General features: G+C 41.1%; 1 protein-coding gene across 1 annotated transcript in view; it reads right to left on the bottom strand.

The window, feature by feature from the left end:
* DPY19L4 (dpy-19 like 4) overlaps positions 1–27125 on the bottom strand; it is a 73354-nt gene that overhangs the window by 39604 nt on the left and 6625 nt on the right. Inside the window, exons 3-6 of the mRNA XM_025395062.1 lie at positions 17352–17476; positions 13977–14067; positions 12916–13037; positions 12660–12805 (exon numbers count right to left, since the gene is read on the bottom strand). Of these exons, the coding sequence (XP_025250847.1) occupies positions 12660–12805; positions 12916–13037; positions 13977–14067; positions 17352–17476 (484 nt within the window). The remainder of the gene's footprint in view (positions 1–12659; positions 12806–12915; positions 13038–13976; positions 14068–17351; positions 17477–27125) is intronic.

Raw genomic sequence — 27125 nt, 5'->3', positions numbered from 1 at the left:
GCTGGAACCTGGGAGATGGAGGTTGCAGTGAGCCTAGACTGCACCACTGCACTCCAGCCTGGGTGAGAGTGAGATCCTGTCTCAAAAAAAAAAAAAAAAAAAAAGGAAACTTTGGGTAGTGATGGATATGTTCATTATACTGATTGTGTTGATGATTTTGTGGGTATATTTAAATGCCTAAATTGATCAAATTGGATACTTTAAGTATGTCTGGTTCATTCTATGTCAATTATACCTCAATAAAGCTGTTAAAAAGCATTAAAATACTTATTCACATATACATTCATAGAAGATAGGTTTGCATATATTTATACACACACCCACACACAGATACACATATATATGCAAAAACAGGATCACATGTGACAGTCAAATGAAACAAAAGCTGCAAGGAAGTTAGCAGTGCCTAGAACCTAGTAAACATTCAGTATTACAATAAATCTTAGCTCTTTCCTAATTCTCTAACAAACTATTTTTTACTTAACAATATATTATGAACATCTTTCCAAGATATCCATGTCAATAAACATACTTCAAGAACATTTAATGACCATGACACACCATTGTGTAGATCTACTATAAATTTCCTATTGTTATACACTTTGTTTCCAACTTTGTCTATTACAAATAATTTTTAAAAACATGAATCAGGCCAGGCACAGTGACTATGGGAGGCCAAGGCAGGTGGATCACTTGAGGCCAGGAGTCCAAGACCAGCCTGGCCAACATGACGAAACTCCATCTCTACTAAAAATACAAAAATTAGCTGGCTGTAGTAGTGCACACCTGTAGTCCCAGCTACTCAAGAGGCTGAGGCACGAGAATCACTTGAACCCACTAGGCGGAGGCTGCAGTGAGCTGAGATTGCACCACTGCACTACAGCCTGGGTGATAGAGCAAGACTTGGTCAAAAACAAAAAAACGAAAAACATGAACCAGTATTTTTATATAGTAATTATTGATTTCATTGTTTTTATTTATTTATTTATTTATATTATTATTATTATACTTTAAGTTCTAGGGTACATGTGCATAACGTGCAGGTTTGTTACGTATGTATACTTGTGCCATGTTGCTGTGCTGCACCCATCAACTCGTCAGCACCCATCAACTCATCATTTACATCAGGTACAACTCCCAATGCAATCCCTCCCCCCTCCCCCCAATTTCATTGTTTAAGCTCATTAATCCATCTAAAATTTATCTTAATATGTGTGCAATAAGCATTTATTTTCCAGATTTGGTTGTCCCAATACCTTTTAATGAACATCATGTCTTCTGTAGGGAATAGAGAAGTTCTTCAAAGTTTCTTAATCCATAAAGGGTTTATCACTCCCTGGTTAAATGTTTGTATATGTATATTCCGAGGCTGCTCCAACTTGTTCTGGTAGGTTGAGATAAGGCTAAATGAGTCTGGAATTAGGATGCTTGCCATTGCTTTTTTGGAAACCCCTCTGACCTCTTATCACTAACTTCCTCTTTTCTTTGTCTTCTTTCCCTTCTCCCTATTTAGGAAAGTTCTGAATTATTAGCCAATAGAGTTAAGTTTAGAGTGTGAGGTCCCATCCCAGCCAATGGGAATGGGACACAGCTCTAGGGAATTGCATCAGGATGTAAAGGTTATAAATGTCCTCGACTCCTTTGTTCAGCGTGCTCTCGTGGTTGTACTGCTGACGAGTGCACCCTTTTCGCAGAAAGTAAACTAGTCTTGCTGAGGGATCCTCCGTCTTGGTGTTGATTTCTTTGCAATATCAAACTCCCATGCCCAACATCTTCTAAAGCAGCAGCCCCCAATGTTTTTGGCACCAGGGACTGGTTTTGTGGAAGACAATCCATGGATGTGGGGTGATATGGTTTGGCTATTTTCCCACCCAAATCTCATCTTGAATGTAGCTCCCACAGTTCCCAAGTGTTGTGAGAGGGAGTTTGTGGGAGGTAACTGAATCATGGGGGCAAGTCTTTCCCATGCTATTCTCATGATAGTGAATAAGTCTCACAAGATCTGATGGTTTTATAAAGAGGAGTTTCTCTGCATAAGCTCTCTTCTCTTGTCTGCTACCACGTGAGATGTGCCTTTCACCTTCTGCCATGATTGTGAGGCCTCTCCAGCCACATGGAACTGAGTCCATTAAACCTTTTTCTTTTGTAAATTTCCCAGTCTTGGGTATTTCTTTACCAGCAGTGTGAAAACAGACTAATACAGGGGGGCTGGGGGGGGGGGGGGTTTGGAGATGAAATTGTTCCACTTCAGATCATCAGGCATTAGATTCTCATAAGGAGCACACAACCTAGATTCCTCATGTGCGCAGTTCACAATAGGGTTCGTGCTCCTATGAGAATATAATGCCTCTGCTGATCTGACAGGAGGCGGAGCTCAGGTGGTAATGCAAGCAATGGGGAGTGGCAGTAAATACAGATAAGTCTTCAGTTGTCATCATCATCATTATCATCATCATCATCGTCACTGCTGCTGCTGCTGCTGCTGCCACTCACCTCCTGCTGTGAGGCCAGGTTCCTAACAGGCCACTGATGGGTACTGGTCTGTGGCCTGGGAGTTGGGAATCCCTGTTCTAAAGATCACCTATTTTCATATATATTATCCCTAAACTTTTTTTTTAAAGTTAACTTTCTAAAAGACAAACAAGAAATTCATATACCATAAGGTAGGAGGTGGGGCAGAAGGACCCCAGCAACCACTCCATCAGCCCAGCACCAGGAAGCTGAACTCAGTAGTTCCCTTCCCAAAGGTTTATCTAACCATGTATTAGTGCAGTCAAATCTTTAAAACTCTGCACCAGAAACACAAAGTAGGTGTCTGGAATACAGAAGGGAGAATCCTTCTCCAGTGTCTGCTGCACAAACTGAGTAGGATCTCTGCCAGCCATTCCACCCACAAGTGACATCCTGGACAAGCCTCCCCTTTACCACCTCCCTCGACACCTATGCTACTCACTCTTTTCCCGTCACAATGCGTGGTGGGAGTAAGAACCAGAAGGCTAACAGTAGGAGGTGACAAAATCAAGTAAGACCCACTTCTTTCCTGCAGTGGCAGAGTCTGGCAGATTGTAGCACAAACTAACAGCTCAAAACAGTAATTAGATCAATTTTGGAGTCCACAGACCTACTGATACATTCACAGAGATCTGCAACTTCTCTTTGAGTTTAATTTCATGTTTTCATTTTAATGATGTTTAGAAACATCACAGAATAAACACTATGCATCACATGGATGACCCCCATGGAACTCACTATTGCCAAAGGACTTCAGTGCTCACTTTTGTGTGGTGTTAACATCTAGCTGGCAATGCGGTACCACTTTAATTGGTTTGAGCTAATCAGAAAAAAATGACATAGTCTTAATAATAAATGATACATTGCCAAATAAAAACAAAACAATCACCCAGGCACAGTGGCTCATGTCTGTAATCCCAACACTTTGGGAGGCTGAGGTAGGCAGATTGCTTGAGCCCAGGAGTTCGAGACCAGCCTGGGCAACATGGTGAGACTTCACCTTTACTAAAAAAAGCAGGGTGTGGTGGTGTACACCTGTCATCCCAGCTACTAGGGAAGCTGAGGTGGGAGGATCATCTGAGTCTAGGGAGGTTGATGCTGCAGTGAGCTGTGATCACATCACTGCACTTAAGCCTGGGTGATGGGAGTGAGACCCTGTCTCAAAAAACCCGAAACAACAGCAACAAAAACACCAATGTTTTGATCACTATGGTAAAAAAAATAAAATTGTTTGTAGTAGACTAAACAGAGCCAAAATCATGAGAACTGAGTCATTCACAGCACCCAGTTGCACAGGTGTGTTACAGTTGCAAGAACCTGCTGACCTTGACTCTAAAGAGAAGAAAGAAGAGAAACAAACGAACCTGTTGCTGCACTGGTATCACATTTACACTGAGGGTGTGCAATTTGGTTTCAGTAAAATATCACTTTTACATAAATTAGTATTTTCAAGTAATATTTTACTAGTTATTATTTTATTGGTAAATTAGTTTCGATTTTATAGTGCATTTAAGTATAAGGAGCTTTACCTAGTTTATGTTTTATATTTAGGTAGCCTTATAATTCAAATTACTTAAGTCAACGCATGAATCCATGAGAGTAACTTAAGTTTTAAATATTTATAACTGAAGTTTGGGAAACATGGAGTTAGATGACATATGTCTAAGTTTGGCATGTCAATGTATAATATGTGAAAGCTGAAAACCACCTATACAATGTCAATATAATGGCTGCACATTCCCTTGTACTAATGTATCACAATTAACCTAACCATTCTCCTCTGATTTTTTATATTATTACAAATGACTATACTACTATTATAAATTATAACTGTATTGTTTTTTAAATTATTACAAATAGGCTGGGCACAGTGGCTCATGCCTGTAATCCCAGCACTTTGGGAGGCCAAGGCAGGTGGATCACCTGAGGTCAGGAGTTCGAGATCAGCCTGGCCAACATGGTGAAACCCCGTCTCTACTAAAAATACAAAAATTAGCTGGGCATGGTAGTGGGTGCCTGTAACCCCAGCTACTCAGGAGGCTGAAGCAGGAGAATGACTTGAACCCAGGAGGTGGACATTGCAGTGAGCCAAGATTGCGCCCCTGCACTTTAGCCTGGGCAACAGAGCCAGACTCCATCTAAAAAAAAAAAAAAATGGCCAGGCACGGTGGCTCACACCTGTAATCCCAGCACTTTGGGACGCTGAGGCAGGCAGATCACCTGAGGTCTGGAGTTCGAGACCAGCCTGACCAACATGGAGGAACTCTGTCTCTACTAAAAACACATAATTAGGTGGGCGTGGTGGTGCATGCCTGTAGTCCCAGCTACTCAGAAGGCTGAGGCAGGAGAATCACTTGAACCTGGGAGGCAGAGGTTGCGGTGAGCTGAGATCACGTCACTGCACTCTAGCCTGGGAAACAAGAGTGAAATTCCGTCTCAAAAAAAAAAAAATTGTTACAAACAGTACTACAATACATAAATCGAAGTAACAAACTCTTTCCTTCCTTTTGAATTACTTCCTTGGAATAAAACAGAATTCCTGGGAGAAACTGCTCCCTAAAATTGAAAAAACGTATACCTCTACCAGCAGCCTGAGTATACCAACATCATCGCAACAGAATCAGTATCATGTGTTCCATTATTGTCTGCCAATTATATCTATATATACACTATATAATACCTATATATGATATATACATTATATAAGATATATATCTATATATCATATCAATTATTTATATATCTATATATCAATTATATCTACATATCATATATACATATGACATGTACATTTCCTTGTACCTTATTCCTTTATTGTTACCGTTGTACAACTGTACAGTGTTACAATGTACAGTTCCTTTTTTGCCAAAGATTAAATACAGACTTTTAATCAAATATATTTTCAGCGCTCCTCAAATATAAAGATGTTCCCCCTGAAAGTGAAATCCAGGTACGTATTTGTATATGAGAAGATCATCTACATTTCCACATTGCTTGTATGTGGAGCCTGGACTCTGTTAGTCCATTTTGGTGGCAAGTCTTCAAAGGGAGTCATTCACCTCTGATTTTTCCCCCTACTACTATCTGTACAATGCCATTTCCTGAAATCTCTTTAAATTTTCTAGTATACCTACACCTTTTAGTTTGAACAAACAGGAACTATTTTATAACCCTGCTTTCCCCTTCCAGTGTTAAGGAACAAGTAACATAAAATACCATTAAGAACACGAATAATCATAATGTAACGGAATGGGGCCGGGCGCGGTGGCTCAAGCCTGTAATCCCAGCACTTTGGGAGGCCGAGACAGGCAGATCCCGAGGTGAGGAGATCGAGACCATCCTGGCTAACATGGTGAAACCCCGTCTCCACTAAAAAATACAAAAAACTAGCTGGGCGAGGTGGTGGGCACCTGTAGTCCCAGCTACTTGGGAGGCTGAGGCAGGAGAATGGCGTAAACCCGGGAGGCGGAGCTTGCAGTGAGCTGAGATCCGGCCACTGCACTCCAGCCTGGGCGACAGAGCGAGACTCCGTCTCAAAAAAAAAAAATAAATAAATAAATAATGGAATGACTTTAGTATCTTTTTTATACTTTTCTAAGAAGTCATACATAAATATAAGCTATAAAGCTGACGAATAAAGAGACAGCATATTCTTTCATGGCAATAGAATGTATTTTGCAGTATAAGATACATACCAATAAAATATAAACGAAAAGCAAACAAACACATTTTTTAAAACTTAGCTATTAAGAACATTTCAATTGTCAAAAGACACATTTCAGTAGAATATACCAGGTCAATTTTTCTATTTAACTTCTACTCCAGCAATACAGCATACATCAATGACATCAAATAAGGCAGTCAGACTTCTGTTTATTTCTTACAATTCTCACTAAGATCTCTAAAGAGAGTCTTATTCTTTTGTTTAAGTGGCATAAGAGAGTCTTACTCTTTAAGACCATTATGTTTACATGAGAAAGTATCTTTTCCTCTTCAAATATGAAGACAGATGTAGGGATTAAACGAAATTAATAGGAAGGTTAATTGAATGTGGTAGCCAGCCTCCAAGACGATCCCAATGATTCCTGCCTCCTAGTATTAATACCCTGTGTTGTCACCTCCCACACTGTACCAGGGGTCTGCGTGACTAACAAAATATGGCAGAGTGATGTTATATCATTTCTAAGACGAGGTTATAACAGATACCTGGCTTCCATTGTGGCACACTCTCATACTTTCTTGGATCATTCACTCTAAGGGAGACCAGCTGCCAAGTTGCATGCTGCCCTATGGAGAGGCCCATATGTAAGAAATTAAGGCCTCCCTGGCCAAAAGCCAGTACCGGTACTGGGCCTCTGATAAATGGCCATGAGTGAGCTTGGAAGCAGATGCTTCAGCCCAGCCAGGCCTTCAGACCACACAGTACAAGCCAACATCATAACCGAAATCTCATGAGAGACCCTGAGCTAGAACCACCGATCTAAACCTCTTGGGATTCCTGACCCACAGAAATATGTGAGATGTTTGTTGTTTTAAGCTGTTAAATTTCGGGTGATCTGTTATGCAGCAATAACTAATACATCACACAATCAAAAAAGCAATCCTTTTATTTTTATTTATTTTGAAACAGACTCTCACTCTGTCACCCTGGCTGGAGTGCAGTGGCGTGATCTCAGCTCACTGCAGCCTCTGCCTCTCAAGTTAAAGCATTTCTCCTGCCTCAGACTCCGGAGTAGCTGGGACTACAAGCACCCGCCACCACATCTGGCTAATTTTTGTATTTTTAGTGGAGATAGGGTTTCACCTTGTTGGTAAGGCTGGTCTTGAACTCCCAGCCTCAAGTGATCCATCCGCCTCAACCTCCCTAAGTGCTGGGATTACAGGCATGAGCCACTGCACCCAGACAAGAAAGCAATCCTTTTAGAAAGTCTGTATTTTTTTTATTTTATTTTTTATTTTTTAATTATTTATTTTTCTTGAGACAATTTATTTTTCTTGCTCTGTCACCCAGGTTGGAGCGCAGTGGCATGATCTCGGCTCACTGCAAGCTCCGCCTCCCGGGTTCACGCTATTCTCCTGCCTCAGCCTCCCGAGTAGCTGGGACTACAGGCATATGCCACCATGCCTGGCTAATTTTTTGTATTTTTAGTAGAGACGGGGTTTCACCATGTTAGCCAGGATGGTCTTGATCTCCTAACCTTGTGATCCACTCGTCTCGGCCTCCCAAAGTGTTGGGATTACAGGCGTGAGCCACCGCGCCCAGCTAGAAAGTCTGTATTTTAAATAATACAATAATCATTTGTGTTAAATACCACTTCATTCATTCATTTAGTTTTGAGACAGGGTCTCTCTCTGTCACACAGGCTGAAGTGTAGTGGCACAGTCAATAGCTCACTGCAGCCTCAGGCTTAAGTGATCCTACTGCCTCAGCTTCCCAAGTAGCTGGGATTGCAGGCAAACACCACCAAGCCTGGCTATTGTTTTTTTTTAAGTGGAGATGATGAGGTCTCACTATGTTGCCCAGACCGGTCTCAAACTTCAGGTCTCATGTGATCCTCCTACCTGGGCCTCCCAATGCTAGAATTATAGATGTGAGCCACTGCACCTGGCCCCACTTCACTTTAAAATACAAGAATTGGCCAGGCAGAGTGGCTCACATCTGTAATCCCGGCACTTTGGGAGGCTGAGGCGGGTGGATCACTTGAGGTCAGGAGTTCAAGACCAGCCTGGCCAACACGGTGAAACCCCATCTCTACTAAAAATACAAAAATTAGCTGGGCGTGGTGGCGGGCACCTGTAATCCCAGCTACTCAGGAGGCTGAGTCAGGAGAGTCACTTGAACCTAGAGGGCAGAGGTTGCAGTGAGCTGAGATTGTGCCACTGCACTCCAGCCTGGGCGACAAGAGCAAGAATCCATCTCAAAACATAACTAAATAAAATAAAATAAAAGACTTTTGGTGGGGCATGGTGGCTCATGCCTGTAATCTCAGCACTTTGGGAAGCCAAGGCGGGCGGATCACCTGAGGTCAGGAGTTTGAGACCAGCCTGGGAAACATGGTGAAACCGCGACTTTACCAAATAAAATAAAAATTAGTCAGGCATTAGCTGGGCGCGGTGGCTCACGGCTGTAATCCCAGCACTTTGGGAGGCCGAGGTGGCGGATCAGTTGAGGTCAGAAGTTCAAGAACAGCCTGGCCAATATGGTGAAACCCCATCTCTACTAAAAATACAAAAAAATTAGCCGAGTATTGCGGTATGTGCCTGCAATCCCAGCTACTTGGGAGGCTGAGGCAGGAGAATTGCTTGAACCTGGGAGGCGGAGGTTGCAGTGTGCCGAGATGGCGCCACTGCACTCCAGCCTGGGCAACAGAAAGACTCCATCTCAAAAAAAAAATAAAAATTAGCCAGGCATGGTGGCATGCGCCTGTAGTCCCAGCTACTGGGGAGGCTGAAGTGGGAGAATCACTGCATCCATAAGCCAGAGGGTGCAGTGAGCCGTGATCGTGCCATTGTACTCCAAGCCTGAGCAACAGAGTAAGACTGTCTCAAAATAAATGTAAAAACATGAATAAATAAAATATAGGCTCTGTCTCAAAATAAAAGTAAAAAAATAAAATAAAATATAAGACTTTCTTTTTTTTTTTTTTTTGAGACGGAGTCTTGCTCTGTCGCCCAGGCTGGAGTACAGTGGCCGGATCTCAGCTCACTGCAAGCTCCGCCTCCCGGGTTTATGCCATTCTCCTGCCTCAGCCTCCCGAGTATCTGGGACTACAGGCGCCCGCCACCTCGCCCGGCTAGTTTTTTGTATTTTTTAGTAGAGACAGGGTTTCACCGTGTTAGCCAGGATGGTCTCGATCTCCTGACCTCGTGATCCGCCCGTCTCGGCCTCCCAAAGTGCTGGGATTACAGGCTTGAGCCACCGCGCCCGGCCGACTTTCTTTTTTTTTTTGAGACGGAGTCTTGCTCTGTCACCCAGGCTGGAGTGTGTGGCGAGATCTCGGCTTGCTGCAAGCTCTGTCTCCCAGGTTCACGCCATTCCCTTGCCTCAGCCTCCTGAGTAGCTGGGACTACAGGCACCCGCCACCACACCCGGCTAATTTTTTGTATTTTTAGTAGAGATGGGGTTTCACCGTGTTAGCCAGAATGGTCTCAATTTCCTGACCTCGTGATCCGCCCACCTCGGCCTCCCAAAGTGCTGGGATTACAAGCAAGAGCCACTGCGCCCAGCCATAAAATATAAGACTTTCTAAACCTAATCTATGAGTATTATTATAACTTTCTTTCTAAAAATAAATCCTAATAGAATTTTAGAAAAGTACACAGCAACTCAAAATGTCCTCTAACAGGCACTTTCTGACATAACAAAAAATCATCTTGTCCTCCTACTTGCCAGACTGGATTTTCTATACTAAAAGAAACCAAAGCTCCAATGAGAAATGGCTGTTTACAAATCTTCTGCAGCAAAACTGCAAACCTACTCACCTTGTTGAGCCAGAAAACAAGAAAGCTTTCAAAGATTAACTAAGTTGTGTAAAAAGAACTCAGGAGCCAGCCTGAAAGGTACTCCTATTAACCAAGGTTGTGACAATTTGAGCAACAGAAGAACATTGATCATAATGGACTGAATCAATGAAATGAATTAAAATGAATCACTGAATCAATAAAAATTCATAAGTACAGAAAGATGCTTAGAAAAGAGAACACCAGGCCGGGCGCGGTGGCTCAAGCCTGTAATCCCAGCACTTTGGGAGGCCGAGACGGGTGGATCACGAGGTCAGGAGATCGAGACCATCCTGGCTAACACGGTGAAACCCCGTCTCTACTAAAAAATACAAAAAACTAGCCGGGTGAGGTGGCGGGTGCCTGTGGTCCCAGCTACTCGGGAGGCTGAGGCAGGAGAATGGCGTGAACCCGGGAGGCGGAGCTTGCAGTGAGCTGAGATCCGGCCACTGCACTCCAGCCTGGGCGACAGAGCCAGACTCAGTCTCAAAAAAAAAAAAAAAAAAAAAAAAAAGAAAAGAGAACACCAGAATCAAAGGTTTTTGTCACTATCTGGGAAAGCTATTAAATTAATCTCTTATTTAGAACTTGGTAAATTGAAATTAAGCATTTGTCCTCACTTTCTAACAGTGACTAAATTTGAAGGTAACTGGCCGGGCGCGGCGGCTCACGCTGGTAATCCCAGCACTTTGGGAGGCCGAGGCGGGTGGATCACGAGGTCAGGAGATTGAGACCACGGTGAAACCTCGTCTCTACTAAAAATACAAAAAATTAGCCAGGCGTGGTGGCGGCACCTGTAGTCCCAGCTATTCAGGAGGCTGAGGCAGGAGAATCGCGTGAACCCGGGAGGCGGAGCTTGCAGTGAGCCAAGATCGCGCCACTGCACTCCAGCCTGGGCTACAGAGCGAGACTTCGTCTCAAAGGGAAAAAAAAATTTTTTAAAGTAACCAAAAAGCCCTGGTTAATGAAGAAAAATTCTACTTTTGAAGAATGAAGAATGTAGTTAATGAAAATAGAAAAATATAATTTTATAAACCCTAATAAAATTATTACTTTAAGGCAAAGGTTATAAACTGGTGTTACAAACTATTAGGTAAATGCTTAATGGCAAAAAGGACATTCATTTGGTGCTAAAAACACCACACAGATTACTCTCCAGTTATTAGAGAAAAACATAACTATTCAATGGAGAGATCAGACTGCCATTCCCCCAAACCAGCAGTCAGTCTCAGCTTCACTAGGGGTTGATCAATTAAATATAACTTCTACTGTCATGGAACATGAAAAATATATAATCTAGCATATATTTCAACCAGAACTGTTTATTTTGAACCCATCAAGCCTTTACATATAATTTCCAGATGACAGAAACACAGGAGATAAAGGTAAAAGCTAAATGACACCACAGGATGCAACAAGACTTAGTCTCTTCAACATAAATTGGGGGACTATGTTAGATTTAGAGTATCAAGGAACAGAACAACCAGATGCACTATGGAGTCCTGGATTAAATCCTGATTTGCATAAATCAGGTATATAGAGTATTTCAGGGTCAACCAGGGAAACTGTAATAAGGTCGGGTATTAGATAAGATAAAATATTACTGAAATGTAAAGGCAGTGACAGTTGAACAGAGAAAGCAGCATTAAAAAAAAAAAAGTATTGCAGCCAGGCGCAGTGGCTCACACCGGTAATCCCAGCACTCTGGGAGGCCAAGGCGGGTGGATCACGAGGTCAGGAGATCGAGACCATCCTGGCCAAGATAGTGAAACCCCATCTCTACTAAAAATACAAAAAAATTAGCCAGGCTTGGTGGCGGGCGCCTGTAGTCCCAGCTACTCCGGAGGCTGAGGCAGGAGAATGGCGGGAACCCAGGAGGTGGAGCTTGCAGTGAGCTGAGATCGCGCCACTGCACTCCAGCCTGGGTGACAGAGCAAGACTCCATCTCAAAAAAACAAAACAAAACAAAAAAAACAGTATTTTTTTTTTTTTGGTAAATTACTGATTTTAGTAAAAAATACATATACAAATACACAGATGAATATACACACACATTCACCTAGAAGAAGACCCAAAATTCAGATTCTAAGGATTAGGATGAATTAAAAAAAAGAAAAAGATCCAAAAGAATATGCTGGTATATTATGTCTCAATTTTTGCATGTAGTGGCATAAAACAACACAAATGTATTATCTCACAAAGGCCAGCAGAGTATGGCTGGATGCTCTGCTTAGCATCCCTAAGCTAAAATCAAGGCATCAGCCAGGGCTACAGTTTTCATCAGGGGCTTGTAGTCCTCTTACAATCTCATTGGCTACTAGCAGAATTCATTTCCTCCTTGCTTCATACCTGCAGTGGTGCAGAAAATCCTTCTCATACCTCAAATCTCTCTGATCTCTCTTTCTACACAGGCTGGAGAAAGCACTTTGGTTTTAAGGGCTCACGTGATTAGACCAGGCCCACAGGGTAATCTTTCCAATCTGTCTAATGTGCTATATAAAGTATCATAATCATGGGAATGGCATCTCATCATATTCATAGGTTCTGAGAATTAGAGTGAGGAATGTTGGGGAGGGGAGGCATTTTGAGAACTCTGACTACTACAGTCACAAAAAGTTTTTAAAAATCAATTAAAACAGCTTTCCTACCTGTTAATAATGAACCATGCAACAGTAAGCATTCCTGCTAGCCACGTTCCACTCATAAGCCAACTTGTAACAAATAAAGCAGTCACATATATTCCTTGCAATCCAAAAACAATGCCAATATAGAAATACACTGGCTCAATAATCTCCTATGTGGAAAAAACAGAAAGAGAACAAGATAACAGGATGGCATTAAATAATTCGAGGATTCATGACTATATGAGAAAATAAATAATAGGGTCCAAAGAAAAATACATACATTGCTCCCAGTGGCTTGATACAAAACGCTAGCAATAAGTTCCGGATATAGAGACATTTGCTGCACTGCATTTATAGTCTTCAGAGATACAGTTTTGTTATTGTGTGTCAGTTCATAAACACCTAAAGACAGAAAGATTTTTCTCCAGATTATTTATTCTGCTTCACAGTAATTAAAGATGTCATTCATTAGTCCTTAAATATTTAATATTATTATCAAGAAAGATCCCAAATAGAATACTCCATGCTGCATTTTCCAATTTTTAACAATTTAGCACAATAAAGAGAAATATCTATATTCTGAGACAAATCCCCACATGAAAGGTCCCAATATAGTAGAACAGAGATTATTAGAGGCTGGGAAGAGCAGAGGGGAGGGGAGGATAGGGAGAGATTGGTTAATGGATACAAAATTACAGCTAGATAGGAAAAATAACTTCCAGTATTCTGTAGTACTATAGAATGAATATGGTTAACAACAATTTAGCGTATATTTTCAAAAAGCTGAGAGTCGATTTTGGATATTCATAACACAAGGAAGTGACATATGTCCAATGTGATGGATACGCTAACTACTCTGATTTGATGATTATACATTGTGTATAATATGAAAATATCACTCCCCATAAATATGCACAATTACTACATGTCGAGTAAAAATAAGAGGAGGAGGAAAGGTTCTAAAATAGAAGAACAATGTTTTATTTAAGAAAAATGTTGACATTATGGCCAGGCGTGGTGGCTCACGCCTGTAATCCCAGCACTTTGGGAGGCCAAGGCAGGCGGATCATCGAGGTCAGCCTGGCCAACATGGTGAAACCCCATCTCTACTAAGTATACAAAAATTAGCCGGGCATGGTGGCCAGCGCCTTTAAACCCAGCTACTCGGGAGGCTGAGGCAGGAGAATTGCTTGAACCCAGGAGGTGGAGGCTGCAGTGAGCCAAGATCGCACCACTGCACTCCAGCCTGGGTGACAAAGCAAGACTCCATCTTGGGAAAAAAAAGAAAAGAAAAGAAAAAGGAAAATATTGTTATTAAAAATGTAACTGTGGTTATCATACCTCTTTCAAATGAAGGTGCCTTTAACATATCTTTATAATAGGAGTAATAAATGGCACTGTCACCCTGAAACGTGATTTCCCGTTCAAGCTCCTAAAAGAAAATGAAATAGTTATTTAAAATTGAATTTTTTTCTTTTTTTTTTTTTGAGACAGAGTCTTGCTCTGTCGCCCAGGCTGGAGTGTAGTGGTGCAATCTCGGCTCACTGCAAGCTCCGCCTCCTGGGTTCACGCCATTCTCCTGCCTCAGCCTCCAAGTAGCTGGGACCACAGGCGCCCGCCACCACGCCCGGCTATTTTTTTGTATTTTCAGTAGAGACAGGGTTTCACTGTGTTAGTCAGGATGGTCTCCATCTCCAGACCTCATGATCCGCCCACCTTGGCCTCACAAAGTGCCGGGATTACAGGTATGAGCTACCACGCCCGGCCCTAAGATTTAATTATTTTTGCTTTTCAAGAGATGGAGTCTCTCTCTGTTACCCAGGCTGGTGTGCAGAGGCACACTCATGGCTCACTGAAACCTCAAATGATCCTCCCACCTCAGCCTACCCAGTAGCTAGGACTACAGGCACATGGACGACGTTTTTTTTGTTTTGTTTTTTTGTAAAGAAGGGGGTCTCACAATGTTGTCTAGGCTGGATTTTCTGAAGTTTTCAATTTCAGCCTCTGGCCCAGCGTGGTGGCTCACGCCTGTAATCCCAGCACTTTCGGAGGCCGAAGCGGGTGGATCACTTGAGGTCAGGAGTTTGAGAATAGCCTGGCTAACATGGTGAAACCCTGTCTCTACTAAAAATACAAAAATTAGCCAGGCGTCGTGGTGTGTGCCTGTAACCCCAGCTACTCGGGAGGTGGGAGAATCGCTTGAACCCAGGAGGCAAAGGTTGCAGTGAGCTGAGATCACACCACTGCACTGCAGACTGGGACACAGAGCGAGACTCTGTCTCCAAAAATAATAACAATAATAATAAAATAAAATAAATTTCAGCCTCAATCTTCTGTCTTCCTTCTCACCTTCCAAATTCTCACCTTCCAAATTAATATATTAATAATATTTATCCTTTTATTCAAAGACATGAATTTTCTTTAATTACTAGTGGCTCCATTAATGAGGAACTTAACTTTTTAGTAATCTGGCAATAATTTTAATGAAACATTAAGGTTTAAAATGAATTGTAAATCACAAGTTATCACTTGTTATATATAATATATATCAGGAAAATCTAGAAGGAAAACCACAAGACATGCCCTAAGAATAGCAAGAATAGTAAGACAGGCAATAATGAACGATAGTTGAAGTGTTAGAACTCCATAATAAAAAGACAAGTTTAAGGAGAAAGTAATATTTTCTATTACTGTTCCATATCTCTATGTATCCAGAACAGCAAGTCTTTAATTAGTACTTTGCAAGAGCACCAGATACTTAATCAGTACTCTACACATGAACTTCCAGAGGTACAGCAAATCTTAAAATTCCTACAATCAGGCTAATTAGAATTAAGAATAATAGTAAAAATAACATTAGGAGGCCTTGTGCTTTTTAGACTGAATCAAAATTTTATGAATCTATAATCTACAATCAAATGAATTATTTTTATGCATAATATGTATCAATTAATACAAAAACAAAAGATATTAGAGCACTTTTCACAAAGTTTGATCAACAGAACTTCCTAAAATGTTAACGGATGTTACCAAAAAAGAATTCTGTAGTTAAATAAGTTCTGAGAAAGACTAGATTAAACAAAGCTAAATAGCTTTATTATAAGACTTTTCAGAGTTTCAGTATACCTTATATATTGTGACTCTCCAAGAGGAAGTCTTTTCAGATCTATTTTTGTTTGCTATGGTCTGAATATATGTGTCCTCCTAAAATACATATGCTGAAACCTAACACCCAATGAGAAGATATTTGGAAGTGGGATATCTGGGAGGTGATTAGGTCATGAGGGCAGTTCCCTCATGAATGGGATTAATGTCCTTATAAAAGAGGCCCCACAGAGATCCCTTGCTCCTTCCACCATGTGAGGATGCAGCAAGATGATCCCTGCTATAAACCAGGAAGCAAGCCCTCACCAGACATCAAATCTGCCCATGCCTTATCTAGGACTTCTCAGCATCCAGAACTGTGAGAAATAAATTTCTGCTGTTTATAAGCCATTCTGTTGTTTATAAGCTTATGGTACTTTGTTATAGCAGTCTGAATGAACTAAGAGCTTCCTGACCTAAATAAATTACTTAAAATTTTGTTTTATGAATGCCAACATTTGTTTCTAAGATTTCAAAGATGTAAACTCTAAATCAGTGCTTCTCAAGTCTACTGGGTATATGAAACACCTGAAGACCTTATTAAACTGTAGATTCTGATTTTAAAGTAGAGTCTAAGAGTCTATGATTCTGAAAAAGCTCCCAGATTCTGCCGATGCTCCTGACCCATACACAAAGCTTTGTAAAACAAAGTTCTTAATGAAGGCCTTCTAATTTTCAAAGCTTTGGTTATTCTCAGTTCTGCCTATACAACATAATCACCTAAAAATATTCATCGACATACTGATCGCAGCATGTCCCACTGCCTCTACCTAAGAATCTGAGAGGGAGGTTATCTTTGAAAGCTCCCTAGATGATTCTGTCATACATCCACTGTTGAGAACTGCAGTTAATCTGCATAACATTTCCAGGGAAATAATACATGCTACAGTAATAGCTAAATCAAGACAGACGTAGTCATTACTCAGTTAAATGTCTTGATGGTGTTAATTAAACCAATTGCTTTAAAATACTTGGTCAGCTTGACTAAAAAATAAGAACAACAAAAAACCCAGTCTGGGCTCAAAAATTTAAAAACTCTACAAAGCCAAGAGGACTTTGCAAACAAACTTATTCAAAAGTCAAACTATGAAATTATGAATACAACTATAGCAACTGAAGAATCTGTGGCAATATACATGATTGAAAACCAAACACTAAATACAGTAATGAGGCAAAATCTTAATACTATGTGATGCCTGTTAATCCCTTTCAACTCCCTCAAAAACATTCTAATCATGTGATCTAAAAATTAAAATATTTTAATACTAAAACTTCCAGATTGTTTCTGAAATGTGAACTACCTACCAAAACTATGAAAAGGCTGGCTAAACTCCCTAACATTTCACTGTCATCAAAAGTCCCTGATAAGTTAATTGCACCCTCATAGTTTTATTCTATGAAATACACTATTAAGTATTTTAAGGTTGATACTCTAACTATATTCTCAAAAGAGCTTCTGGAGCACTTTGTTCCTAATAGCCATAAATAAGACAGCACTTGTCATACTTATCATACATATATTCTGGTTCCCTGGGAAAAAACTTTCATGTGCTCAAAATTCTTTCTTCTTACCTGCCTGTTGGAAAACCAGAATTTCCGTTCATGGTATGCTGATAAGTAGAGAGCATACATCATACCACTAGTAACCGCTGCAAGACAGCCAATGAAAATCTTTGCAAAGCGTTGAAATAATACATCTGAAAAGCATATTAAAAGTAATCAAAAGGTAATATGTACCCTTGATATGATGTGATTAAAAATGGCATTCTACCTTTATGGTCTTTGTCCCCAAAACCCACAACTAGAGTCTAATTGTGAGAAAAGCAACAGATAAATTCCAATAGAGGGTCATCCTATAAATATATCTCTCAAACCGTCAAGGTCATCAAAAACAAGAGCTTGAGAAAGTATCAAAGCCAAGAGAAGCTTAACAGACATAACAACAGACATAATATAAGTGTCACGTGGTATCGTGGATGGGATACTGGGACAGAAAAAAGACATTACGGGTCGGAAACGGTGGCACTTTGGGAGGCCGAGGCGGGCAGATCACTTGAGGTCAGGAGTTTGAGACCAGCCTGGCCAAAATGGTGAAACTAAAATACAAAAATTAGCTGGGTGTGGTGGCGCACACTTGTAATCCCAGCTACTCGGGAGGCTGAGGAACAAGAATCATTGAATCTGGGAGGTGGAGGTTGCAGTATGCTGAGATCACGCCACTGCACTCCAGCCTGAGGGACAGAGCGAGATTCCATCTCAAAAAAAAAAAAAAAAGGCTGGGCGCAGTGGCTCACGCCTGTAATCCCAGCACTTTGGGAGGCCGAGACGGGTGGATCACGAGATCAGGAGATCAAGACCATCCTGATTAACACGGTGAAACCCCGTCTCTACTAAAAATACAAAAAATTAGCCGGGCATGGTGGCGGGCGCCTGTAGTCCCAGCTACTCAGGAGGCTGAGGCAGGAGAATGGCGTGAACCTGGGAGGCAGAGCTTGCAGTGGGCCGAGATCATGCCACTGCACTCCAGCCTGGGTGACAGAGCAAGACTCCGTCTCAAAAAAAAAAAAAAAAAATATATATATATATATATATGGTAAAAAATAAGGAAATCTGAATATCTGAATAACATATGATCTAAGTTAATAATAATGTATCAGTATTGCTTCATTAATTCTAACAAATGTACCATACTAATGTATAATGTTAATAAGGAAACTCCATATGTGGGAGAGTGTAATATAGGAACTGTATCTGCTCAATTCTTCTGCAAATCTAAAATTGTTTTAAAAATTAAAGTATAGGCCGGGTGCCATGGCTCATGTCTGTAATCCCAACACTTTGGGAGGCCAAGGCGGGTGGATCACCTGAAGTCAGGAGTTCGAGACCAGCCTGGCCAACCTGGTGAAACCCTGTCTCTACTAAAAATACAAAAATTAGCTGGGTGTGGTGGCGGGTGCCTGTAATCCCAGCTACTCAGGAGGCTGAGGAAGGAGAATCACTTGAACCTGGGAAGCAGAGGTTGCAGTGAGCATAGATCGCGCCACTGTACTCCAGCCTGGGTGACAGAGCAAGACTCTGTCTCAAAAAAATAATACAATTTAAAAAAAAGTAAGATAAAATTTAAAGTCTATATTCTGCAAGAGGAAAAAGTTCTAAGATCTGTGTCACAACATAAATATACTTAACACAATAGAACACTACACTTAAAAATGGTTAAGATGGGCCAGGCGCAGTGGCTCATGCCTGTAATCCCAGCACTTTGGGAGGCCAAGGCGGACGGATCACGAGGTCAGAAGATCGAAACCATCCTGGCTAACACGGTGAAACCCTGTCTCTACTAAAAAATACAAAAAATTAGCCAGGCGTGGTGGCAAGCGCCTGTAGTCCCAGCTACTTGGGAGGCTGAGGCAGGAGAACGCAGTGAACCTGGAGGCGGAGCTTGCAGTGAGCACAGATCACGCCACTGTGCTCCAGCCTGGGTGACAGAGCGAGACTCTGTTAAAAAAAAAAAAAAAAAAGTGGTTAAGATGTAGCTAAGTGTGGTGGCTTATGCCTGTAACCCCAACACTTCCAGAGGCAGGCAGAATGCTTGAGCTCATGAGTTCGAAACCAGACTGGGTAACACGGTGAAAGCATGTCTCTTCAAAAAATTAGCCCGTGTGGTGGCGGGTGCTTGTAATCCCAGCTACTTGGGAGGCTGAAGCAGGAGAATCGCTTTAGCCCAGGAGGCAGAGGTTGTAGTGAACCGAGATGGCACCACTGCACTCCAGCCTGGGCGACACAGCCAGATCTTGTCTCAAAAAAAAGAAAGAAAGGGAAAATGGTACAAAATTAACCTATGAATATCAAAAAGTAATCCAAAGGAATGTAGGACCCAATATCTAAAAAAAGTACAGGCTCATTCAGAAATTATTTTTTTTCCTTTCAGGATCTTTTCTTCATTGAAGAATAACTCACTATAAACCTAAAGCCATGTAAAATGTACAACTCAGTAAGTTTTGATTATCATGTTTTAAAAGATCACATACAACTGTTATATATGGACACAAACTACTTCTTTTTTAAATTTTATTTTATTTTTGTAAAGACAGGATTCTTGCCATGTTGCCCAGGCTGGTCTCAAACCTTGGTCTCAAGAGATCCTTCCACTTTGGCCTCCTGAAGTGCTGAATTACGGGCATGAGCCACTGCATCCAGGCTGTAACTGCCTCTTAATGAAATAACGTAAGATACATTTGGATTTTGTATACAAAAGATGATTCAGTCCTGCTATAGCCATTGAGTATAATAAGCATAATAAATAAAATAAGGGACTAAAGGCCTAAAACCCAGTGTTCTGTTACTGAATGACTGACAGTAAAAATCAACTTGATATTTTTTAGCTAAACTAAAATTTTATTTTTATAACATTATTTAATACATAATAGTTTGCATAGCATGTTGCAATTGTGTTGTTATGCAAACTAGTATAGTGTAATTAAATATCGATAAATTAATAATCATATTCTAAATGTTTGAAAAACACTCTGCAATAAATCCAATATTAGCATCAATGTGACACAAGTGTTTTAAAATTTCTGTTTCGCCGGCGTGGTGGCTCACACCTGTAATCCCAGCTCTTTGGGAGGCTGAGGTGGGCGGATCACCTGAGGTCAGGAGTTTGAGACCAACTACAGCCAACATAGTGAAACCCCATCTCTACTAAAAATACAAAACTAGCTACATGTGGTGGTGCATGCCTGTAATCCCAGCTACTGGGAAGCTGAGGCAGGAGAACTGCTTGAACCCGAGAGGTGGAGGTTGCAGTGAGCTGAGATCACACCAGTGCACTCCAGCCTGGGCCACAAGAGTGAAACTCCATCTCAAAACAAAATAAAATTTCCAGTAGCATGTTTAAAGCATCTGGCATGGTTCCTGATATACAGTACGAGCTCAGCAAATATTGGCTATCATTATTGTGCCACATAAGCATACCTGAAAAAATATATGAAATCATTAAAGCAATGTTGAGACAATATGAACGAACTATAAAAACTAGTAAGAAAAGTAATCTAGGGTGGCAGTTTGGCAAAAGCACTTAGAAATTTCTAAATGGATTTCCTGGGTTTTTTTTTTTCATTAAGGCTTAGACAATGGCAAATTAATCCTACTTATCAGGAACTATTATAAAAAGTATATTCAACCAATTTCTATATATAAATGCCTAACCTTAATACTACTTTTTTTTTTTTTTTTTTTTTTTGAGACAGAGTTTCGCTCTTGTTGCCCAGGCTGGAGTGCAATGGCATGATCTCGACTCACTGCAACCTCCACCTCCCGGGTTCAAGCGATTCTCCTGCCTCAGCCTCCCGAGTAGCTGGGATTACAGGCATGAGCCACCACGCCTGGCTAATTTTGTATTCTGAGTAGAGACAGAGTTTCTCCATGTTGGTCAAGCTGGTCTTGATCTCCAGACCTCAGGTGATCCGCCCACTTCAGCCTCCCAAAGTGCTGGGATTACAGGCATGAGCCACCACGTCTGGCAATAATAAATATTTTACTTTTGTAAGGAGTCAAGGATGGAGTAGACATCAAGCTTTCAGTGTTTGGTATAAGTACATGTATTTTAGAGAAAATAAGGAGCTCTGGGTCCTAGAAATTGTCTTAAAATATAACCATTTTAGTTTGAAAATCTAAAAGGATCTGACTTTAAGCTGTTAGTCACAAACCAGCCTAATCAGATAACTTCTATGTGCATCAGTCCCTTCATTTGTAAAACGGTGATCAGGCACACAAAATTAAAAACAGATCATAAAATGTCACTATCAGTAATACAGAACATAGTTAAGTAGTATTTAATGCACATAAAAAAGCCAATGATACATTGAGAAAAAAATGCAGGGTTCAATTTCACAAAAAGTGGAAAAAAAACTATAAGTACATAGAAAAAAAGCCATACTTATGCCAAAATTTTAAGAGTATTTATATCTACTGAAATTATGGATGCAGTTTTTTTTTTTTTCCTCTACTTTCCACATTTTCTACCCTGAAAATATATTTTTGTAGTTGGGGAGGAAATACTATTTTGTAGTTGATATTTCTAGACTTATTTAATTTTCTTTCTTACATTGTATTTTTCAAATTTAAAATTTTTTTTTTTTTTTTGAGACAGAGTCTTGCTGAATTGCCCAGGCTGAAGTGCAGTGGCGCGATCTTGGTTCACTGCAAACACCACTTCTCAGGCTTAAGCAATCCTTCTACCTCAGCCTCCCAAGTAGCTGGGACTACAGACAGGCATGCACCACCACATTCTCAGCTAATTTTTTTTTTTTTTTTTTGTGGAGATGAGGTCTCACTATATTGCCTAGGCTTTAACTTTTTTTTTTTTTTTTGGAGTCTCCTCTGTTGCCCAGGCTAGAGTGCAGTGGCACATTCTCGGTTCACTGCAATCTCCACCTCCTGGATTTAATCAATTCTTGTGTCTCAGCCTCCCAAGAAGCTGGGACTCGAGGTGTGCACCACCATGATTGGCTAATTTTTTTTATTTTTTATTTTTTGTAGAGATGAAGTCTCACTATATTGCCTAAGCTTACATGTTTTGTTTGTTTGTCTTTTGTGATGGAGTCTCCTCTGTCACCCAGGCTGGAGTGCAGTGGCGCAATCTTGGCTCACTGCAACCTCCACCTCCCGAGTTCAAGTGATTCTCATGCCTCAGCCTCCCAAGTAGCTAGAACTACAGGCACGCACTGCTACATTTGGCTTTTTTTTTTTTTTTAATAGAGACAAGGTTTCCCCATGTTGGCCAGGCTGGTCTCAAACTCCTGACCTCAAGTGATATGCCCGTCTCAGCCTTCCAAAGTGCTGGGATTACTGGTGTGAGCCACCGTTCCTGATCAAAATATTTTTAATACACAATATTCATTTCTCTCCTAAGCAAAACACACTCACTCCTTCTCAGAAGAGAACCTGAGAGCAGTTTACTCAATCTGTAGTTAGGGGCTCAAATGTCATTTATTTCAAGACCTGAAGAGTTAAAAGTTATTTTGAATCTAGGCTGGCAGTTCAACAGTACGCTCTCTCGAAAGCTTAACTAGCAATTCTTCTATGTATTTACCTAACAGAAATGAAAACATATGTTCAAGGAAACCAGTACAGGAATGTTCATAGCATTCTTATTCATAACAACTAAATACTAGAAACAACCTAAATGTCCAACAAGAGGAACAGGGATAAACAATTATGGTATAGTCATGCCCTGCACAATGACATTTCAGTCAACAATGGACTGCATATATGATGGTGGCCCTATAAGATTGTAATACCATATTTTTACTGCACTTTTTGATGTTTAGATATATTTAGATACACAAATGCTTACCACTGTGTTACAACTGCCTACAGTATTCAGTACAGTAACATACTGTACAGGTTTGTAGCCTAGGAGGAATAGGCTATACTACATAGCCTAGGTGTGTAGTAGGCTGTACCGTCTAGTTTGTGTGAATATGACAAAATCACCTAATGGTGCATTTCTCAGAACATATCCCTGTCATTAAGCAACACATGACTATATATTCAAACACTGGAATATACTTAATAATAAAGGAGAATGAACTATTGAGATATACAACATGGATGAATCTCAAAATGATTATATTTTTATTTTTATGAAATAGGGTGTCATTCAGTCACCCAGACTAGAGTGCAATGGCATGATCATGGCTCACCAGAGCCTCAATCTCATGGGCTTAAGTGATCCTCCCGCCTCAGCCTCCCAAGTAGCTGAAACTACAAGCACGTGCCACCATGCCTGGCTAATTTTTATATTTTTTGTAGAGATGGGGTTTCGCCTTGTTGCTCAGGCTGGTCTCAAACTCCTGCACTCAAGCAAACCTCCTGCCTCGGCCTCCCAACATGTTAGGATTACACGCATGGCTAACAAGCGTGAGCCAACGCACCCAGCCACAAAATATTACATTTTTCAAAGATAACATACTGAGCTGAATGAAAGAATTTGGACACTGAAGCATGTATGATTCCACTTATAATGAAGTTCTAGAACATGTGAAATTATTCAGTAGTGATAACTAGCAAAACAATAGGAATGAGGTACAAGGAAACTTTCTGAGATAATGGTAATGTTCTAGTTTGTTTTGCCTGCATTCACATTTCAAAATGCATTTAATTAAACAACTAAGAATCTGTGAATTTAATTGTATGTTAATTATACTTCACTTTTAAACAATTAAATCACTCATTTTGCAAAGAAAAGAAAAATTTTATTGATTTACCTACTTGATTTCAGTCAGCTCCATGTTCCAGTAACTATAGCTACAAATTATTCTAGATATGCCACTCTCCAAGGCTAAATTACACATCTTTTCTAGATATGCCTTCTCAAAGGCTTCATTATACATAGTTTGAGTTTATTAAACTTTTGTGGGCCAACAGCTTTAGTTCTTTTTTTCTAAGTCCTGTATCCAACAAGATTTAGTAGGAACTACCTTAATTTATTCACACATTTTAACAAATTGTACAATAGCTATGCCCTTGATTTGACCTTTGCACTGAGGGCTCATCTTAATCAGCCTGTTACTCAAAGCATTTCTTTTTTTTTTTTTTTTTTTTTTTTGAGACGGAGTCTCGCTCTGTCACCCAGGCTGGAGTGCAGTGGCACTATCTCGGCTCGCTGCAACCTCCGCCTCCCAGGTTCAAGCGATTCTCCTGTCTCAGCCTCCCAAGAAGCTGGGACTACAGGCGCCCGCCACCATGCCCGGCTAATTTTTTGTATTTTTTTTAGTAGAGACGGGGTTTCACCATGTTAGCCAGGATGGCCTCAATCTCCTGACCTCGTGATTCGCCCGCCTCGGCCTCCCAAAGTGCTGTTATTACAGGCTTGAGCCACCGTACCCGGCCTCCCATTTCGTGATTTTAACTTTTATTGGTTGAAAAAGACAAACGGCTTTTTCTTTTCTTTTTTTTTTTTTTTTTTTTTTTTTGAGACAGAGTCTCGCTCTGTCGCCCAGGCTGGAGTGCAGTGGCCGGATCTCAGCTCACTGCAAGCTCCGCCTCCCGGGTTCACGCCATTCTCCTGCCTCAGCCTCCCGAGTAGCTGGGACTACAGGCGCCCGCCACCTCGCCCGGCTAGTTTTTTCTATTTCTTAGTAGAGACGGGGTTTCACCGTGTTAGCCAGGATGGTCTCGATCTCCCGACCTCGTGATCCGCCCGTCTCGGCCTCCCAAAGTGCTGGGATTACAGGCTTGAGCCACCGCGCCCAGCCTCTTTTCTTTTTAAAATAAAGACAGGGTCTCACTATGTTGTCCAGGATGGTCCTGAACTTCTAACCTCAAGCAATCCTCTGCCTCAGCTTCCCAAAGTGCTGGGATTACTGGCGTGAGCCACCTTGCCTGGTTAATAAACTGTTCTCACTTCAACATTACAAGTCCCAGAATTTTGGAATTCTCTATTTTCTTCTTCATTCCCACTTACAAATAGACCAATTCCATTCTAAACTCAGATCTCTTTCCTGTAGTCAAATGTAGCTGTTAATACCAAAGGCACTCTAGTAACATTCTGTTTTGCAATCTCATTACCTAAAATGATAGAAAAAAATAGTATTGTCAACTATTCACAGGAAACAGTATTATCAAATGTTTTGTCATGACGTAATATAGATCTTCATTTTTCCAGCTCCCAAATATAGTTTTCTTGTAGCCAGCCCCTCAACTATTACCCACAGCCTTTATCTTGAGCAAACTTATATACAGGCCTCAACTTTCAGTGCAGAGGAAGCAGTATGAGAAAGCTGTTTAGCCCTTAAGGATGATACATTCTCCAAACCCATCTTTAGATATGGTTATAGAAGAAAATGGAAGAGAAAAGATCTCCAGAGTGTAAAATCAAGGACCATGGAGAACAATGAACTGGGAAACAATTCCCCAGGAACACAACTGGGGCATAAACACAACAGATTCCTTCTCCCAGAGTAAGGGGATATCCTGTCCCTGTCCAACAATGTATACTGAGCAGGGGGATGTGCAGAAAAGAGTTAACACAGCAGGTCTGAGAACGCTTTCCTGAGAAAGGCCTGCTTGCAGGCGGATCACCTGAGGTCAGGAGTTGACCAGCCTGGCCAACATGGTGAAACCCCATTTCTACTAAAAACACAAAAATTAACCAAGTGTGGTGGCACATGCCTATAATCCCAGCTACTTGGGAGGCTGAGGCACAAGAATTGCTTGAACCCAGAAGGTGGAGGTTGCAGTGAGCAGAGACTGCACCATGGCACTCCTGCCTGGGTGGCAGGGTAAGACTCTGTCTCAAGAAAGAAAAAAAAAAGAAAAAAGAAAAAAGAAAAAAAGAAAGCCCTGCTTGCAAGGTAGGCTCTCTTGGCTGGCATCTAGGAACTTCAATTTCAGGAGAGTTCCCACCATTCTCTAACTGATAACAGTGCCTATCCTCTTTGTACAAATAATGTAGTTTATGATTTCTTTCTGGGAGTCAAGAATTTTGGTACATGGTAGGCAGAGGATACCTACATGACTAGCCCCCAATAAAAACCCTGAGCACTGAATCACTAATGAGCTTCCCTGGTAGATAAAACTTTACAGATGTCACAATCTGATGCTGAAGGAATCAGGCCCATCCTGTGTGACTCTACTGCAGTGGAAATGTGGAAGCCTATGCCTGGTTTCTTGCAGATTTCACCACAATAGGTCTTTTCGCTTTGCTGATTTTGTTTTATATTATTTGCTATAATAAATCATAGCTGTAGGCTGGGCACGGTGGCTCATGCCTATAATCTCAGCACTTTGAGAGGCTGAGGTAGGTGGATCACTTGAGGTCAGGAGTTCGAGACCAGACTGGCCAACATGGGGAAACCCTGTCTCTACCAAAAATACAAAAATTAGCCAGGCATGGTGGCGTGAGCTACTCAGGAGGCTGAGGCAGGAGAATTGCTTGAACCCAGAAGGCGGAGGTTGCAGTGAGCTGAGATCATGCCACTGAACTCCAGCCTGGGTGACAGAGCAAGACTCTGTCTCAAAAATCAATCAATCAATCAATCAATCAATCATAGCTGTAAATACAACTTCATTCTGAAACTTGTGAGTCCTTCCAGCTAATAACCAAACATGGGGGTGGTCTTGGGAACCCCTGACCTGTCTGGTAACCTGCCTGTTTAGTTCATAGATCTCTGGATTAGAATGAGTCATAGCTGGCCCTGATGTGGATAAGCCCTTGGGTTCAGGATGAAGGCTGTGACTAGATAAGACAGAGTCTTAGGGTGTGGGAAAAAGTAAGTGTATTTTGTCTGAGGGAGGGAAATAAATCACAAGGACAGGATGTGGTAAACTATATTATTATTC

The sequence above is a fragment of the Theropithecus gelada genome, chromosome 8, assembly GCF_003255815.1.
Source record: "Theropithecus gelada isolate Dixy chromosome 8, Tgel_1.0, whole genome shotgun sequence".
Taxonomy (NCBI): Eukaryota; Metazoa; Chordata; class Mammalia; order Primates; family Cercopithecidae; genus Theropithecus; species Theropithecus gelada.
The sequence above is the reverse complement of the archived record's forward strand: the minus strand, read 5'-3'. Positions and strand labels throughout refer to the sequence as shown.